The sequence below is a fragment of the Acomys minous genome, assembly GCF_964271855.1.
Source record: "Acomys minous genome assembly, chromosome: 15".
In the NCBI taxonomy this organism is placed as follows: domain Eukaryota; kingdom Metazoa; phylum Chordata; class Mammalia; order Rodentia; family Muridae; genus Acomys; species Acomys minous.
The window spans coordinates 99,035,701-99,054,551 of NC_140497.1; the positions used below are offsets into that span (position 1 = coordinate 99,035,701).

At 53.6% G+C, this 18,851-nt stretch overlaps 1 protein-coding gene across 1 annotated transcript; it reads right to left on the bottom strand.

The window, feature by feature from the left end:
• Window positions 1–863: 863 nt before the first annotated feature.
• Window positions 864–18,397, bottom strand: MYO1A (myosin IA). The gene is made up of 28 exons (XM_084759044.1): window positions 18,223–18,397; window positions 16,649–16,781; window positions 16,434–16,549; window positions 16,142–16,236; window positions 15,124–15,228; window positions 14,731–14,777; window positions 14,487–14,550; window positions 14,242–14,340; window positions 11,903–12,006; window positions 11,635–11,782; window positions 11,061–11,179; window positions 10,887–10,973; window positions 9,190–9,255; window positions 8,958–9,062; window positions 8,055–8,117; window positions 7,746–7,946; window positions 7,415–7,641; window positions 6,874–7,074; window positions 6,637–6,730; window positions 6,187–6,336; window positions 6,031–6,099; window positions 5,633–5,707; window positions 3,557–3,691; window positions 2,697–2,803; window positions 2,296–2,428; window positions 1,815–1,967; window positions 1,535–1,662; window positions 864–1,153 (listed from the first exon to the last, which is right to left on the bottom strand). Exons 2-28 carry the CDS (start codon window positions 16,760–16,762, stop codon window positions 1,027–1,029), a joined length of 3,132 nt encoding a protein of 1,043 aa, XP_084615170.1. The 5' UTR covers window positions 16,763–16,781; window positions 18,223–18,397; the 3' UTR covers window positions 864–1,026.
• Between the last annotated feature and the right edge of the window lie 454 nt (window positions 18,398–18,851).

The window sequence follows — 18,851 nt, forward strand, 5'->3', positions numbered from 1 at the left end:
CAAGAAAAGGAGTCAGTCCTAGAGATGCTAATGTGTGAATCAGGGCTGCCAGCTGTGGGTGGGTGGGGGGCGGTAGGGGGTAGGTGGCAGGGGGGAGAGGGCAGGGGGAGGGGGAAGGGGGTGTTGCTGCTATGGGACAGTGATTAACAGCAGCTTGGCATCTCAGGGCCACAGACAAGAAGAGGGTTTCTGGGAGGCAGGTGTGATGTAGCCCGTCTCTGGGGTCCAGTGTGGTGGAGATCCTGGAGCAGGGTCCCCGCATACCCCACCTTGCCTCAGCTTGGCTTGCATGAGCCCTGCAGCCTTAGGCTTCTTTTCAGGCTCCACCTCTAAGGAGCCGAGGCTCCAAGACAGGCATCCGCAGGTCATCCCTCCAGGGACACATTTAATGAATCAGCTCATTGGCCACCTGCGACCTGAACCCTTTCCCAGACTTCTGCACCCCCACCCCGTGCCTCTAGAGCTCAGCCGGTCAAGGAGGCCAGAGGCAATTCCTTTCTTTGCCTTATTGTCTGCGCTCCCTGGCTCCCAGGAGCCTAAGGGACACACGGCATAGGGGGATGGGTGTCCAAGCACGACTGCATAAAACTCAGAGCCAAGGGAATAAATAGTATATGTAGCCGGGCGGTGGTGGCGCACGCCTTTAATCCCAGCACTTGGGAGGCAGAGGCAGGCGGATCGCTGTGAGTTCGAGGCCAGCCTGGTCTACAAAGTGAGTCTAGGACAGCCAAGGCTACACAGAGAGACCCTGTCTCGAAAAACCAAAAAAAAAAAAAAAAAAAAAAAAAAAGTATAAGTAAGTGAGTGAGGAAATGAGTAAACATGGGCCTGCCAACGCCGCCCAGACCTTTTTCAACCACGTGATTTATTAGTGGGCAGACGGCTGAAGCTGGGAGGGTGCTGGAATGGTCCAGGGGACAGTGAGGCCTCTTTGAGGGCTCTTCATCTCTAAGCCCCACCTCACGTCAGACGCGAAGTTCTGATCCAAAGGAAGGAGCTGCATCTCCAAGAGGCCCCCCAACCTCTTCACTGCACAGTCACCTCCATGGAGTGACTCCCCTTCTTCTTGCAAACCAGCTTGCTGTTCCCACTCCCCGTGGGGCCTTGGGTGACCTTGACAGCCACACTGCTGTCCTTGAACCTCACTGAAAACCTGGAGGGAGAAGAGACAGAACCCAAAGCTAGTGCCTCCGGCCTCTCAGCTTGACGCTTGCATTTCTAGGTGGCCTCCTCTCCCTGTGTGTGTGTGTGTGTGTGTGTGTGTGTGTGTGTGTGTGTGCGCGCGCGCGTGTGCGTGTGCGTGTGCGTGCGCGTGGACACCCCCATCCATCCAATGACTCATGAGCTAAGAGATCTTGCCGCTTAGAGTCCCCTGGTGAGGTGAGGGAGGCGTGGACAACACTAGGAAGAGCCTACAAGCCCTGCCCTGACACGGTCCGTTTCACTTTCTGATTGCAAGAATTTCCCGGTCACAGTGACCAGTAGTCCGGTCATCTGTCCCAAGCTGTCCCTCATCACCAGCCCATGGCCTTACTTCTCAGTCACAGTGACAGAAAGCTGCCTCTGCGTGGCATCTAGCACAGCTTGGTACATTTTGGTCAGCAGTTCAACCACGTGGTCACTGACTAGTAGGATGTCCCCCTTGGCGCTTGCCGATGACGTCTTAGGAAAAGGGGGAAAAAAACAGTAAATGTTACCACCCCTCTCAGGAGCAGCCTGAGGGACATCAAAGCCTCCTAGTGAGACGTTTAGTTCTAGTGCATCCAGCCCACCTCAGCCTCAGGACACCCAGGACAGAGACTACATTCACATGCCTCACTCAGATGCAAGCTACAGAGTCCGTCCTGCAGGCTGGTGACGGATACCCCAGCCACATTCTCCAGACCAATGACAATTTGGGCCTGGGACTTCTTGGTGTCGGTGAGAATCACGTGGCCCTTGGTCAGGAGAAGAATCCGAGTAGATGTCTAGAGAGGGGACATGGAGAAAAAGAGGGCAGGCGTTGTCACCTACCCCGTGTGTACACTGGGCGAAGCCTAAGCAGATGGCCATGGGCTTCTTCCCTCTTGTCAGGGGCAATAACTGGTTATTTTTGTGTGTTTTATTTTTGTTGTTGTTGTTTTATTTTATTTTGTTTTTCGAGACAGGGTTTCTCTGTGTAGCCTTGGCTGTCCTGGACTCACTTTGTAGACCAGGCTGGCCTTGAACTCACAGTGATCCCGCCTGCCTCTGCCTCCCAAGTGCTAGGATTAAAGGTGTGTGCCACCACGCCCGGCAGGGGCAATAACTCTTTACCTTGCCATTGCCACGGTTGACCTTCTTCACGGTGTCTGCCACCAGGATAGGTCCTTCCTCCCTGCCCCTCAGTTTCTGTAGCTTAGGGTTCCCCTGCAGTCCAATGTAGTCACCACGGAATGGAATGGGGACACTGAGGGCACATGAGAGGTGTGCTGTGAGAACAAAGCCTCCCAGGGTGTTCTGCCCCCTTCTACCACATCCTAGTTTAGTGATCCATAGATATGGTCCAGGATCAACACCATGGGCGCCAGTGTCGTTTCCCCCCCCCCCCCCACCCGCCCACCGACCTGCTGGGTGAGAGACTTGAAGGAAGGCATAGCTAGGTGTCTCCAGCCCTCCCAGGGAACTCCCAGGGATGCAGGTTCAAGCTTGAGAGGTGCCACGAGGCAGGGGCTCACCTCTGGGGATAAGAAGCCTTCCTGCCCTTGAACAGTTCACTGGCGCAGAGCTTTTCCCTCAGTGTCTGCACCTGCTTTGGGGACAGCTGATCTCGGAACTTCTTGCACTGTGAGGAGGAGAAAGAAGGCAAGGCTAGGGGGATAAGTGAGATAAGGCCCCCCCAGGACCTGAGGGAGAAGAGGGGTGGAGGAGATGCCAGCAACTAGACACAGTGAGACAAACAGCGTGAACTGAGAGATGTTGAAGAGAAAGTGGACACTAGCAAATGCAAGCACCGTGAAAGCAGGTACCCAGCACGCAGGACCACGCTTGGCCTAGATGGGCATCCTAGAGTAACACATGACATTAGGATGTAAAGTGAAGTCAGTCAGACACAAAGTGTACAAATACTGTGTAGTCCCCACTCACAGGCGTTTGCTACAATGGCAAAAGCCACTGACACAGAAAGCAGAGAATCGGGCTAGGGGAGGGAGGCCAGGGCTGAGGGGCAAAGCACAGACAGATGGACAGGTGGTGGACTCAACCTTGCAACCCCCTGAACACACTTATTGCCAGAGTTCCAACACTTAGAAATGGTAAGATAAACCAGGCATGGGGGCGCACGCCTCTAATCCCATCACTCAGGAGGCAGAGGCAGGTGGATCTCTCAGTTCAGTTCAAGGCCAGCCTGGTCTACAGAGTGAGTTTCAGATTAGCCAAGGCTACACAGAGAAACCCTGTCTTGAAAAACCAACATCTCCCCCAATGGCAATATAATAGATGTTACTTTATGGATATTTTTACCACAGTAAAATAAACAGGAACGAGGAAGAAAATAAGAGAGGAGCATCCCATAGAGAAGGGAGGTGCCTGGCTTCACCTTCCACTGGACGAACAGTTGCCGCAGCTCCTGATTGGCTGTGTTGAAGCACCTGTAAGGGGCAGCTGGCCATGTGTTGTCCAACACTTTGGCAGGTGGCAAATTCTTCTTCAGATTCAAGAGGAACTTCTGTGCCTGGGTTAAAAGCAGAATATTAGGAATGGAGTCATAAGAAGAGGCACCCTCAGGCAGCAGATTCACACCCAGGTCCTGCCGCCATGCCTAGGAAGACGCAGCAGCAGAGCTGAGAGGTGGGCACGGGCTGTGCTCCAGGCTGTTAGAACAGACATGGGACGTGGTGGGGCATGTGGACCTGACACCCAGGGCAGTGAGGTGACCCACCACGAAGCTAATCGTCTGATATTATCCTCTGGCCTTCTCTTCTCTCGGGCCACAGCGACCTACAGCTAGGATCATTTTCTGTGCTGGTTATTGGATAGACACCGAATCTGCCTCTAATCAACAGTACCTGATGCCTCAGCCCTCCCCTTGGAGCCCAGGGTCATATCCCAGAACCCCCGGGCTCCCGGTATTCCAAGCTTGCCACAGCCCTCCCTTCCATGCCTTCTCAAAGATAATGGATTCCGCCCACTTCTTGCTGATCTGAGAGCTGCTGGTGCTGCCTACAGGGCCTGGCCCAATCTCTCTCTCTCTCTCTCTCTCTCTTTGGATTTTCAGAGTCCAAGCCTTCCTAGAGCCATGGGCTGCCTAAACTTCTGTTAGAAGGACAATCTTAGGCAGTGGCCAGCAACTCAGAAATCAAATGGGTTACATCCCAGCCCTACCATTTACCAGCTCCCGGGCCTGGAGCAAATTACCCAGCCTCCCTAAGTTTTAATCTGTTTTGTTTGTTTGTTTCTTTCTTTCTTTCTTCCTTTCTTTTTTTCTTTCTTTCAGATAGAATCTCACTATGTAGCCCTGGCTGGCCTGGCACTTGCTATGCAGACCAAGTTGACCTCCAGCTCACATAGACCCAGGTGCTGGAATTAAAGGCATGCACCACCACACCTGGCCCAAGTCTTAGTTTTTTTTTTTTAACCTATCAGATTGGAGAAAGCAGAGGGCCTATATAAGGGCTGTCAGGAGCCTTTAAGCGTGGGAAGAGCGGGGCCTGTTGTCAGTGTTCAAGGTAATGACACTAGATTAAAGGCCGCGGCAGAGTGTCAGAGGCATTGGAGTGTGATTTATTGAACCACACAGCTCCCAGGTTGACAGTCAGCAGCTGCCTGACAAAGTACAGGTGAAAGAAAAGTTGCAAGAAGAGACTCTCAGGAGGTGAGTGCAAAATCAGATAGCAGGCTTCAGGTGTCTGGTGAGACAGCATGCACTGTGGGAAGAGACAGGGCAAGGTGGAGCCAGCCCAACAGGCCAGGCTAGATGGGGCCGGGGAGGAGGGGGCAGATGTGAAGGCAGAGGATGCCACAGCCTTAGCTTCCAACCTCCCACCCCTCCGCGCAGCCACACAGCGGGGCTTTGGGATAACAAGAAGACCAGACGAATGCACGTCACGGTCCGCTGAGCTTACTGAGGGTCCTAAGGACTAATAAGCCGGGCTCCTGAGGCCACAGTCGCATCTTCCTGTGCCCTCAGGCCAACACCTCTACATCCCCTTCCTGTCTGGCCTTGCCCAGGGTCCTGTTCCTTCTGTGGCTTTTGCAGTATCCTCTCAGAAGTGCCATCACTATTTGACAGACATCCTGCGGGAAGCCACCCACAGCTGGAGGTTTCCTTCTGACAGTTCCTTCCAGACACTGCCCTCACTTGCCTGGGGGTTCAGAGGATATGGGGGAAGGTATGCCCTCATGTCCACTCCATAAGCAGGCTAACCCCAGCTAGTCTCTCCCCAACTCTACTTGTCCACAGCTCAGATGACAATGCCGGGACTCCTTAGCACAGGACACAGACAGCATCTACCTGATGTGACTCTGGCCGTGAACGCGGGGCCTGCTCCCAGGGTATGAGTGTTCCCTCCCGTAGAGTGCAGGAGCACAAGGGAAAGGCTTGGAATTGCCACCCCCACCCGCCCCCAAGACGGCCCCAACTCCTCCACCCCACCCCCACCCACCCAACACTTACTATGCTCTTATAGATAAAATTTGCCAAGGTGAGGGCAGCACCTGACCGGAAGTATTTTCGGTAATTCTTGCGGGCCTAGCAGGGATGAGAAGTCAGCGTGAAGACAGCCTAAAAGAGGCTCAGCTATTTTGTTTTCAACCAAAGTACAGAGTCAGAAAAAAAAAATTAAATAAATGACAAATAAGTGAAGGACTGAGATTATAACAGGAAAAAAATGATGTGAAGTCGTCTCCAGCTAAGGGCAAAAACCACACCCAGACCCATACACCAATCTCCTGAAAACACACCCACTGCCCTATAGGCCAGAGCTGAAGGATAGGTCCCTTGCTCTAGGAGCTCTTTCTCACAGTATGGGGCACAACCCAACAGAAGCCACCACGTGTGGCCAAGGATGTTACCTTCCACCCTCTCACAAAAGCCTGGATCAGCAGCGCTGAGGCCTTCATCTTCCCATAATGTCTCTTTTGCTGAGGGAAACACGGGCACCGTTAGGGAAAGCCACACCCTAAACCACGCGTCCCAGCAACGAGGTGGTACTTGGGAGGTGGCAGCACCTTGTTGCCCCGAAACCAAGCAGAGATGAGGATCTGACTCTTGCGCATCTGTTGGTAGTGCGTCCGGCAGCGCCAGCCCCGGTAAACCTTCTGAATGAGGGTGGCTAGCTGCTGAAGCCTCAGGCGCCTCTGCTCCTCCAGGTAGAAAAGCTGTGGGGATTCGAGGGAGGGGTGCAAAAAAGGAGCTTGCTCTCTCCTCCCCATCCAGCATCCTACAATGAGCACTCAAATCTCCCAGGTCTACTACCACGGCCAGGCCCCATAGTGACTCCTAGCTTAAGGCGGAGGAGGTAGAACGCTCAGTTCCCAGGGTGGCGCCCTCCTCAGGCCCCATCGCGCCCTGCACTGGATGCTGCGGCGTGCCCCCCGCTGGCTTGGGTCTCAGGTGAGCTAATCACAGCTCCGCCTTCCACCCACACCAAAGGCAGCCCACGTCGCTTCCTGACTCACGGTCTTGGGGCTTCTGATGAAGATCTTTGTCTTCCCATAGGCCAGCTCCTCTGAGGACACAGTCAGAGACTCCAGGACTTTCTCCACACCTTCCCTACAGGGCCGGATGGTGGGGAGCTAACGGGAGAGGTGTGGCGGGGCAGAGTGCTCTCCCACATCCCCCACCCCCACCCCTACCCCTATCCCTCCGCAGCCCTGCTGAAGAGCCCACCGAGCGTTCTCCCTGCTGGGTCTTACCGATCTCCTCCACTCCAGCGAGGCCAGGTGCCCCGGCTCAGCAATCGGTACCTTTCGAGGAAAGGCTTATAGCCCTGGCGGAAGGCATAGCCTGCCCTGCGCACCCGGACATTCTCCAGCAGGCCCAGGTATCGGGCCTGGACCCCCACCAGCTCCGAGGAGAACTTGCCTCGCTGCTGCTGGTCATTGGGTTTTATGCACCTGGTCAAGAAGCCGGGAAGACACGGGCTCAGGAGGGCTCAGGAGCGGACGGACGCCTGGCCGGCGGAACTGCCCTGGTCCCCACACGCCTACTCCCCACAACCCCCTGAGGTGGAAAATTCAAGAGAAATGAAAGGAGACCCTCTTGTCCTTCCCAGTTTCACTCTCTTCTGTTTCCACTCCATCGGCCACAGGACGCTCGGCTCCTCATCTGGTCCTGTCTTCCTTGAGGACGGGGCCTCTAGAACCCTGTCCCAGAGATTCCCGGACGCAGACGTGCTCCACCATGCGCAGACCCCGTCTCACATAGAGGATGTTCCCTGTGTGCCCAGACTTTCACCTGATGTAGTTGGGGTTCTTAGAATACAGGTTCTTCATGAGGACGGCCACCGAATTCTTAAACTGGGTCCCAGCAGTCGGGGGACGTTTGAGAGACGCTTCTTTGGGATTCCCCTCTGGGAACAGGGACCTAAGAAGGGTATGCTGGGCCTTCCACATCGTCTGGGACAAGTCTCGGAAGAGTAGGTCATTATTCTTGTCGATGAAGCTGGTCACGTTGTACGTCACCTGCAGAGGAGCAGGTGTGGGTTCAGACCCCACGGCCTTGTCCCAGCACTGGGACCTCCCAGTGTCCCGCCACTGCCTTGGCCTCCCACACAGGCCTGCCACACCTTGCCAGCGTAGTGGCAGATGCGGAAGCAGCTGAGGCCCATGGTGCGGTCGTACTGGCGCTGGGCATTCTGGGTGACTTTGCTCTCGTAGTGGCTGTGCTTAGAGAAGAGCTGGTTCAGCTTGGCTAGGAAAGTGGAGTCGCTGACCACCCCAGGTCTCAGGCATTCCTCATCCAGCATGGCCAGGATGCCTCGCTGACTCTAGGCCAAAGGAACAAGATCGATGCAACCTTGACCTGGTCCTTCAAGATGTCCGCACTGTCACTGCTGTGCCCCCCCCAACCCCGAGGTGAGAGAACAGCCACTCACATGCTCAATGAGGTTGCAGATGATGCTATTGTCAAAGTAGTCCACCTTTGTCCATGGGATGCCCTGGCAAAGGGAGACCTCGGTTACAGAAGCTACTCCCAGTAAATCTTCAGGGCAGGCTCTCTTTAGCCCACCTTATCCCTCAGGGAGGTCCCTGCTTTCACTCAGTTTACGGTTATCCCTCCCAGGCTGGTGGAGAACGAAGATCAGTGAAACAACGTCTTAAATGCCTCCCCTGCACTGTGGCCACGTCTGCCCGAAGCCCTGCTTGCAGACACAGGCTCTCGAGCTCACAGGGACATCTCTGGAAGGGTTTATGAGTGTGACGCTCGCCCGCTCACACTTGGAAGTGGACTGGCTTAATCAGAGAGCTTTTCTAACACCTAGCCCCGGGACGCTGGGCTTTACAATGAGTCAGAGAAAGGGTGTGGAAATCGGGCGCCGGAGGGCACTTCTGATGAGCTAGAATAATGCAGCTCTAAGGACGGCAGGCAGACAGCGACATCACCCAGCGCCTGGGAGGCAAGGGATTCTGACGTGTTAGAGAAAGGATCGGAAGGGGATGTGTAGGGTGCCAAGCCCAGGAGAAATGTCCTCGATTTGGTCTCAATTTTTCTCTCAGTCTGCCACGGGCCAAGCACAGCTGTCACTTCACTCTTGTCAGGACTCTCCACACACAAACACCCTTCCGTCCATCTGTCCCCTGTCTGGACTGGCCTTGAGTGGAGGGTTGGGGATGTGGGAGACAAGAGGGAAGCACAATGTTGGGGTGACTTAGTAATCCTGAGCGCTCAGCTGCGAGCCGGAACATTTTGTCCTGGGGACAATTAGAGGGAAATTGTGACCAGGAGAAAGGCGTGCATCTGGAGGTCCCTAGCGAGGCAAGCAGGAGCCCCGGCTCACTTCTCTCTTGTATTCCTCTTGTTCCTCCTTCAAGGTCAGCTCTATGAACACCTGCTGTAGCTTCTCATTGCAATAGTTGATCACGAACTGCTCGAAGCTGTTATCCTGTGAGTGTAAGGAGAGGGCTCACTTAAGATCTTTCCTCCCCTGTGGCTTCCCCTCACCCACTGTGCGCCTGTCCCCTTAACCGGGGAAGCAGGCCACTGACTGGGGTTGTCTGATGCTTTCTCACCTCCAGTATCTCAAATCCATAGATATCCAGGACCCCCATGACCTTCCTCTTCTCCCCAGTGCCCACCTGAAGAGGAGGGAAGGGCAGACATGAGGACTGGCCAACGGCGCCTATCAGGTCGGTAGGACTAGAGTAGGGACAAACAGAATTACACACACTTGACCAGGCTCAGAGGAACTGTGGTGTCGCTGTCGCAACTCCACAGGTTTTGGCCATCCCTCCCTCACATTTTAACTTTTCCAGGGTTTGGTTTTGTTTTTGTTTTGTTTTGTTTTGTTTTGTTTTGTTTTGTTTTGAAACAGGGTTTCTCTGTGTAGCCTTGGCTGTCATGGACTCACTTTGTAGACCAGGCTGGCCTCAAACTCAGTGATCTGTTGTGGAAGTTTTGGATTATATGTAAACGTGTTTTTGTTTTAATCCCAGGTGTGGGCTATGGGGCCTGCTCCAGTTTGTCCACAGCTGATAACTGCCTCCTGAGAGGGTGCGTGATGTTCTTCAGCTGTGAACTACCTCGTGGGGGGGGGGGCGTGGTTGTTGGCAGTGGGGATAAAAGCCAGACTGGGAGAGAGACTGGGGGCTCAGAGAAGTAAGAAGGCTGCTGGTGCTTCCTCCTGCTGCTTCTGGTTGCTGTTGATGCAGTTTGATGAGAACAGGTTGGAGATGTGCTGAAACGAGGTTTGGACTTGCCCGGAGGAGCATGACGGCCCTCAGCAGCAGGAAGCAGGTAAGGAAAGCTATGCCCCTCTCCCCGCTAACCTTTTTGTTTCCTCCTACCTGGTGTTGGGGTGTTGGAAGGGATTGTGGTGGAGTAAGGAGAAAGACATTTAAGGAGCCCAAAAATAAAATAGAATTTAAAAGTACCGACAACAGAGGTCCACCTGCCTCTGCCTCCAGAGTGCTGAGATTAAAGGCATGCATGCGCCACCACACCTGGGTACATTTTAGTATTTTATAAAAGACTATCCCATGCCATTTGTAAACTTACCCATCTTATAGAGGGAACCAAAAATAAATAAATAAATAAAATCTTAAAAAGAAAACACCATTCACCCCAGCCTAGATTTAAATCTCATCTAAACCTGGGGCCTTTCAGTACACGGTCACCATAGACAGCGCCGTAGTATGTAAATAAACAGTCAGTATTAACTGCTGAGCTACCTCTCTCCTGCTGTCCTCTTCCCTCTTATGGCCAAATGCTGTGTTATTTTGTTTCTCTGGTCATAACATGATGGGCATGAGCTGTTTCTATTGCTTGACAATGACTTAGTCATGTATTCATTTACTTACGCATCGTTTGTAGCCCAGGATGGCCTTGAACTCACCATGTGGCTGAGGCTGGCCAGAACTTTCTGATCCCCACTCTCCCCCACCCCCCCACCCCGCCCCCAGCCTCCTTTCTTTGGCTATCATGTAGAACGTTTCTGCAAATGTTTGTGTGCAGCATCCTCTTGGACAGATGCCAAGGGGTGGGGCTGCTGATTCCTGCGCAGCCATGTACATTCTTATCCGAGGTAAAAACCCTGTGAAGCAGGCAAACAATCGGGGAACAGAGGCTTGGTGTCTCCGTGAAGGCGAAAGGCTAGTACGTAACTCCTGACTCTGTGCCTCTCAGAAACCAAAGGACCGAAGCTGGCAGGCAGAGCAAGATGGTCCAGCAGGCTGGGGAGGGGCCAGAGGGGGGAAAGGGCGTGGCTCACCTTGATGCTCTCATTGATGCGATTCACTATCCAGTCGAAGAGGCGGCTGTAAACGTTCTTAGCCAGGGCATCCCGAGCATACTGAGCCTGGGCGTGGGACGCAGCCTCGTTAATGTTGCGGCCACACAACAGTCTCAAAGGCAGCTCCTTTGGGGGGAGAGGGGGAACTCTTACCTGCGTGACATTCAGCACCGTGACCACCTTTTCTTTGTTTGTCTCCATGGTCCTTGAGCACAAAGCTCTCTCTAGTTCCACCGGGCTCAAACCCATCATCTGCCCGATCTCCCGAATACCTAGGATGCCAAGAAATACAGCATAGCCAGAGAGGGGACCTCATCTCAGTGTGTGTGCACACGTGTGGTGGTGGGGGGGGGGTTGCTGCTGCTGATCAGCAAAGCTGCCTGGGTGACTAGTGACCCACTCTGGCCTGGGAAGTCACTGCGGTTGACCTGGGAGGAACGGGGCACACTGCCTGCAAGGTTTACTTTCCCAGGAGAATCTCCTGAAATAGGTCATGTTGTCCTCTTATCTCAGGAGATCTAGCTAAGGTTCTGAGTGACGCAGGTCAAAGCCTAATGCTTTTCGGCAGCTCATCCCAAAGGGCTTCAGGAGAGGAGACTGCAGGAGTGGGCTGAGTGCAGGTGCACCAGAGGAAGCCAATCATGTCGGGGGTGGGGGGTGGGTGGGTGGTACAAGACCGGACTCAGGGTGGGAGACTCAGAGCAGGCTCCAGCAAGGTGGCACTAACCTTTCCCATCACAGATGCCACTTGCTGGTATCCCGTTGGCCTGGAACTCGTCCTTCAGCTTTATGTTCCCCAGCTTCAGGACCAGAGCGGTGACCTCCAGCACTTGTTTTATTTCCTCCTCTGTGAACCCAATCACTGACATCGCACTCTTGGAGAGAAAGCAGGGAGTTAGGCAGAGCTGGTGGGGCCAGCCCAACACCTCCATCACAAACCCGGGGCCTCAGAGGATGGCCTGAAGGGCCAGGCCTGCCCTACACTGGCCCCTCACCTGTACTTCCCTGAAGTTGGAGGCGTCATCCATGCCATCCACTCTGGACATTTCCCCGTTCAGATATGTATAGCCACTCGTATCCGGGTCGAGCTTTAGGGACTCTGGGAGGGTGAGCATAGAAGAAAGGGGCGGGGCTGGAGAGATGGCTCAGAGGTTAAGAGCACTGACTGCTCTTCCGGAGGTCCTGAGTTCAGTTCCCAGCAACCACATGGTGGCTCACAACCATCTATCGCAAGGTCTGATGCCCTCTTCTGGCCTGCAGGTGTACACACAGGCAGAACACTGTATATATAATAATGAATAAATCTTAAAAAGAAGAAGACAAGAAGAGGAAGAAGAAGAAGAGGAAGAAGAAGAAGAAAGGGGTCAGCACCTGCTCTCCAGGACACACCAGCCTGGCACCTCACCACCCTTGCCTGAGTCCTGTTTCCTCCCTGGTCCCCTTTGGTTGGGGATGATAGATTTCTGTGAATGATAAGTAACTCTTAAAGTGGTTTTTTTGGGGGGTTGGGCACTCAAACCTCATAGGGAATTGCACAAGAGTCTCACTGATTTTTATTCCCGCCCTCTGGGGTCTAAATAGTGGAAACAAGCAAGCAAACCCTGTCTCCTGCTGTGGCAAGGAAGTGAGGGAAGAAAGGAACTACAAATCCATCCCCAGCCTCATCATCCTCTTGCTAACACACCTGGCACCTGCTCTCCGGCCCTAACCTCCTCTGGACGGTTTCCTGGATGCTGATTACTGAGCTAAACGGCTTTCATGCATTCCCCTGAGGTAAGTGAGACATTCCCAGACCACACAAGGAAAGCTAAATTTTGACTCTTTTTTTCTGTCTTCCCTGAAAATTGAATGATTTTTGTGTTGGATTACTTCTCATCTCCATATTCTGTGTACCTGGCTGACAAACATTAAGTCTTGTTTTTTCATTTCAATACATGAATCAAGGAAATGTCCCAAGCTGTTTACATAAGATAGGAAGAGCTGGGCTGATCCCAGACTAGAGGTACGTCAGTTATATTTTATCCAAATGATCTAAGAATCAGGGTAGTGAGCCCCAAACTCGATTTCAGTGGCAGCTTCCCCTAGCACACAGATTCTGAGGATAGGTGTGGTTACCAGGGAAGGCAAGCTAGAGAGGTGACGAGTCAGAAGACCAGGGATAATGACACCAGGGGGAGTCTGGACCCAGACTGAATAAAACCTGTGAGTCAGACACTGATAACTGAGCAGCATCATAGCCATTACATCAAGAAGGGGATGATAAGACCTATGGAGTCTCCTGAACTGTAGACACTTCAAGGAGCAGGAAAAAAGTGATGCACAAGCCAAGCACAGAATATCAAGGGACCAGACATGACTCCTGAGAGGCTAGAAGTCCATGGCTCTCACAGCTAGAGCAAGGCTGGTAGGCAAACCCAGTCATGAGCAGGGTTCCAGCAAACCACCCCCCCCAGTGATGTTCACCCAGAGCCACCTCCCCAGGGCAGGCAAGGAGCGCCATGCTGTCCTCTCCTATAACTGCACAGCTTACTGAAGCCAACCATTCTGCATTGCAGTGTGTCTGCTCACACATCTGCCGGCTCTACAAAACTCAGTTCTTTGGCAACAGGGTCCACGTCATACTCAGCTCTGTCACTAACATGATGCCTGATTGGGCATTCAGCACATGCTTGATGAAGGTTTGAGTGAACGAAGCCTCTATAGAGCTATCTAAGAAAAGAAAACCGGGCAAGACTGCCAGGCAGGCGGTGGTGGTGCACATCTTTAATCCCCCAGAAAGTAGAGGCAGGTGGATGTCTGTGAGTTCATGGCTAGCCTGGTCTACAGAGCCAGTGCCAGAACATCCAAGGCTACACAGAGAAACCTCATCTTTAAAAAAAACAAAAACAAACAAACAAGACAAAACCAAAGAAACAAAGACAAAAAGAAAAGAAGAAAGCCAGGGGAGGTCTTAAGCGAGGTAGGTATATAAGCCCAGGCAGTCAACTGAAGGTCTTGGAAGGTTCTCGAACACTCACATATCCTGCCTGCACCCCTGTGTAACCGTCAACAGTGTTCTGTGCCTGACATGAGCTTGAGGAGAGAAGCACCACACAGGGCACAGGGACGAGAGTAGCGATGACCCCAGGAATCTCTCTGGCCATCTCTACCAGCGAAGGAAAAGACCAGAGTGGCCAGGGGGCTTGGTTTCAAACCCTGAGTCATAAGGCCGTGGGTGGGAAATGCAGGCAAGGCGACGTGGGGAAGGGGCTTCGGAGAAGGGAGGAGGAGGAGGAGGAGGGGCCTACGGTTCTGGTGGTCGGGCCAGGCTGCAGCGCCCAGGAGGAACACATACCCAGCAGCTGTGCATCTGCTCCAGCCAGCAGCTGATAGAAGATGTGGAAGTTCCTCTCCCCTCTGAGCTGCTTCACCACTCGGGATTTCTCAAGCAGATCTGGAGAGAGTGAGGGAACATCTCCCTGGGCGCCCAGGATACAGTGCGACATCCCCCTCTGGTTCCACCCGGAGCCCCATGAAGGGACAGAATTAGCAGGTGGAGAGTGTTGGTAAGGCATATGGGGGGGGGGGGGGAACACATACAGTTTGTGATGACACCGCCGAGGGGAGACCCTTTGAAATCAAACTCAATGTCCATGTATTTTCCCTTCAGAGAGAGAAACCAGAGAAAGTCTTGGCTTTTTGTCTCAACACCTGTGGAGAGGTGTCTGTGTCGCCCTCCTCACTCTCGAGCCCCCCCTCCACCCCACCCCCCACCCCCCACCCCCGCCACCCCGCCACCCCGCCACCCCGCTGCCACACGTTCCAGGCAAATGTGGTTACTCACAAATCGAGAGGAGTTATCATTGCGGATGGTCTTGGCATTGCCAAATGCTGAGGAGATGAAGAAAGAGGAGTTAGCGGGTTGAAGATCCCATGAGTGAGAGCCTGGAACAGGGGAGTCCTGGGGGACAGCTGGGGAAACATTGACGCTGGAAGAGTCTAGGGCTCAGGAACTCTGGGCTCGAGCAGGGTGGGGGGTGGGGGATGGGGACAGTGGAGGGCTGAGTGCTCACCCTATAGCACCGGGGGTGGGGGGGGGTGGGGGGGGGTGGGAGAGTGGAGGGCAGAGTGCTCACCCTATAGCACGGGGGGGGGGGAAGGTAGAGGGCTGAGTGCTCACCCTATAGCACCCAGGGGTGGGGGTAGGGGGTGGGAGAGTGGAGGGCAGAGTGCTCACCCTCCAGCACTGGGTTAGACTGAAGCAGCTGTTCCTTCACAGAGTTCACCTGCTCCCCTTTCCCACAGACGGCAGCCACGTAGGACATCACCAGCTTACTGGCCTCTGTGCATGAGAAGCTCTGAGCCCCTGGACTGGGCACACCCACCCACCCACCCCCAAACTACTTTCTCACAGTCCCCAGCCAGTGCATACCCATTCCCCCAACCCCCCCACCCCCCCACCCCGCTTAATTCTGACACCTTATACTTCTGGCAGTAAGAAAAACAGGAGAGATGCTGGCTCAGGGGTTAAGAACACTTGCTACTGTTTGGTTGGTTGGTTGGTTGGCTGGTTTAATGTTGGTTTTGGTTTTTAACTTTTTGAGACACAGTTTCTGTGTTGAGGAGAGAAGCCGCCATCCCCCCCCCCCCCCAGGGAGGATCAGATTGGCAAGTGATTGAGATATCTGTACGTTATGAGGCCATCAGATCAGAGTAGCTTGGTTTACTAGTAGATTAATAGTAGTTTAGATTCTGCCCAGTGTAGTGCTTGCAGCTTTAAATACACTACAGGCGCATTGTATCAGTTATTTACCATACAGTTAAGAAAACTGCAACAAACCCACTGTCCTGGAACTCACTTTGTAGACCAGCCTGGCCTCAAACGAGAAGATCCGCCTGCCTCAGTGGTGGGATTTAAAGGCACGTGCCGCCAAAGGACTACATTACCCACTGCTCCTATAGGTTTATGTTCAGTTCCCAGCACCCGCACTACATGTCTCAAAACCATCTGCAACTCCAGCTCCAGAGAACCTGACACCCATGTCTGGCTTCTGCAGGCACCTGCGTGTACGTAGTGTAAACACATACACTCAAGCACACACGTATACACATAAACCCCTAAAAAAGGAAGAGACAAAACTAGAGAGGAAGCAGTTAAGATTGAGGCTTGGAAAGACAAGGAGACAATTCCAGACAGTTCTCTGGTCGAACCCCCCCCCCCTCCGTCTGCCCCCAGAGGCCAGAGGTCGCCTCACCAGTCTTCCCAGCTCCACTCTCGCCGGTGATGAGAATGCACTGGTCTCGGTCCCGATCCCTCAGTGACTGGTAGGCCACGTTTGCCAGAGCGTAGCTTGCAGGGAGGAAGTGGGCAAGAGCTAATGAGACAGCACCTTTCAACCCACAGCGCTAGGCTCATCCACCATAAGAAGTGACAGACCTATGAAGGACTCTCGGGGGGGGGGGGCAGTAAGGGAAGGATGGGGAGGGATGGGATGCTGGCGAACCAACCTTAGCAGTTGGTCAGCCTCCTCTGGTCCCTTTACTCACATGTGGGGTTTCAGCTCATAGAAGGTATAGTCCCGGTATTTGGCAATGAGCTCTGGGCCGTAGATGGGAAGCTGCTGGTATGGATTCACTGAGACCACCACATTCCCGATGTAGGTCTGGGGTCAAGAGGGGCGGGGGTGAGACAAATGAGCCTGGCAGTGGGGATGCTGGAACCCTCTGGGTACCCCACAGCCTGACACCCATGGTGAGCTCACATAAATCTCCTTGTTTTCATAACGGAGCTGAAGGTTCTTGATCAGAGACTCCTCATCCAGGGGTTCCAGGAGGACAAGGTCCTCCACCCCCACGTGACCTTCCAGGAGAGGCATATCAAGAGCCTTGAGGGTCCTAGGAGTAGACACGGTAAGCTGCTGACTGCTCAGGACCCAAGTCATGGTGGGAGGGGAAGAGGGCAGAAGGGCGTACAGCCGCCCTCTTCTCCCTGTCTGCAGCACAGCCCTCCAGTTGAGCCTCTGGACCAGCCTGGCCAGCCAGGGAAGTGGAAGGACCCCCGATCGCTGGGCAGGGGGTGGGGTGGGCATGAGATAGGACTATCTGTGTCTGACCACCTGGGGAAGGATGACATCACTGGGCATCAACCGATGGAGGGGCAGAAGGCAGTGCGAAGGAAATGCGAGCCAGGCTCTGCTCCTCAGCCAGGTACTGCAGGTGCCCTCCCTCCTGAGGGTGTGCTCCCTGGCTCCTTGCCCAGTGCTTGTATTCAACCCCAAGCCCTATTTCAGTCACGAATCCCTCCATGATGCCTGTCTCCGGAGGTCTCTCTCCCCTGCCATTATCACTGACTTCACTTTTAGATGACGCTGGATAAGGTGAGGCGTTCAAAAATAACGCCAGGCTTCACCAAATATCGGGACTCCCCATAGGAAACAAAAGTGGGTGGGTATGTTTCCCCAGCTGTCAGGCCCCCAGATGTCCCTCCTGCTCTGCCTTGGTTGTAAAGTCTTCAGATTTTATATTCAGCCCTATCATCTCGTGGCACGGACTTTGCCCGAAGAGAGGCAAGGGAGGGTTATAGGGCTGGGCTGCATACATGCAGCAGGCATGTGGCAGGTGTTTCTGCAGGAGGAAACAGCCCTCAGGCAGACTGAGTAGGCGGGGTGGCAGGTACAATGGTCAGTGCCACTCCCAAGCAGGACTCTAACACATTCCCTCACTCTCCGGCTTCTCTGAACCTAGGGGAAGAACAGGAATCGCATATGACAGGGCAAGGAAGCTACCCAGCTTGCTTCGTCTTCCATTCTGCATTCTCCAAGCTCCAGCAACTGCCTATAAGCCTAGGGCACAGTGTGGAAACGGATGACAGCAGTCTATAGAAAACACGCAGCATTCACCACAGGCCAGGCAGAGCTCTAAACACCATAACTGGACAGTTATCACAGCCCGTGAAGTAGATATTATTTTTTCAGATTAAAGCTAAGTAGCCATGCATGGTGGCTTGTGCCTGTAATCATAGTATTCAGGTTGCCCTAAGTTTGAGGCCAACTGAGCTACACAGTGAATTCCAGACCAACCAGAAATACAAAGTAAGTTCCAGTCTCAACACACACACACACACACACACACACACACACACACACACACACACACACACACACACACACACACACAGTCTTAGAAGCAGGGAAGCATGTGATGCAGAGGCAAGGTATGAGCCCACATCTTTTAGTTTAAATTGAGAGGAGTAAGAGTGATATTTTTGGAGGTGAGAAAGGAGAAAAGCAGATCCCAGAAGGGGCACCCCAAGGTGACAGGTCAAGACAGGTCTTACCCAACACTGGAAACAAAGGTGTACTTCGGCGCCCCTGGGAGAATGGAGTCCAAGTCCCAGTCTGAAGGAAGACTATGGAGACCCAGACGCCTAACGTGGAGAGGGTTTGTTAACGGGAGCTGTCCATGGTGTCAGCGAAGCCAGGTGCCCTCTCTCACCTTCCTCTGTGCTGCCTCCTCTAACCAAGGCTCCCGGTGACACTCAGGCCAGAGAGAGGGCTGGCCGCCTCAGCACAAAGTCCAGGGCTCTTCCTCTGAGGGTGTGGCTCCCTTAACCCTTCACAGGCCTGTGAGTTCAGACTCCCTGCGTTTAGGGAAAGGCTTTCTGCCTGGCTTCTGCTGAGGGGCTCCAATAGAGAAGAGTCCATGCCCCACTCTGCCGAGAAGTTGGAAGCAAGGACAGAAGGAACAGAATTTGTGTCAAAGGAAAAGATTTTCCAAGAAAGAGCTGGACATTTAGCCATGGATGGAAGTGGGCATGGGCAGGTGGATGGGTGTAGTGCTGTCTTCTACAGTTAAAGCTGTCTTTTCTATCTTCCTGGGAGCCCCAGGGTCCTCAGATTACCTGGAGAGCTAAGTGACCAAATTCCAAATCCTGTCTACTTGCCTTCCCTTGAGACCCCATCACAG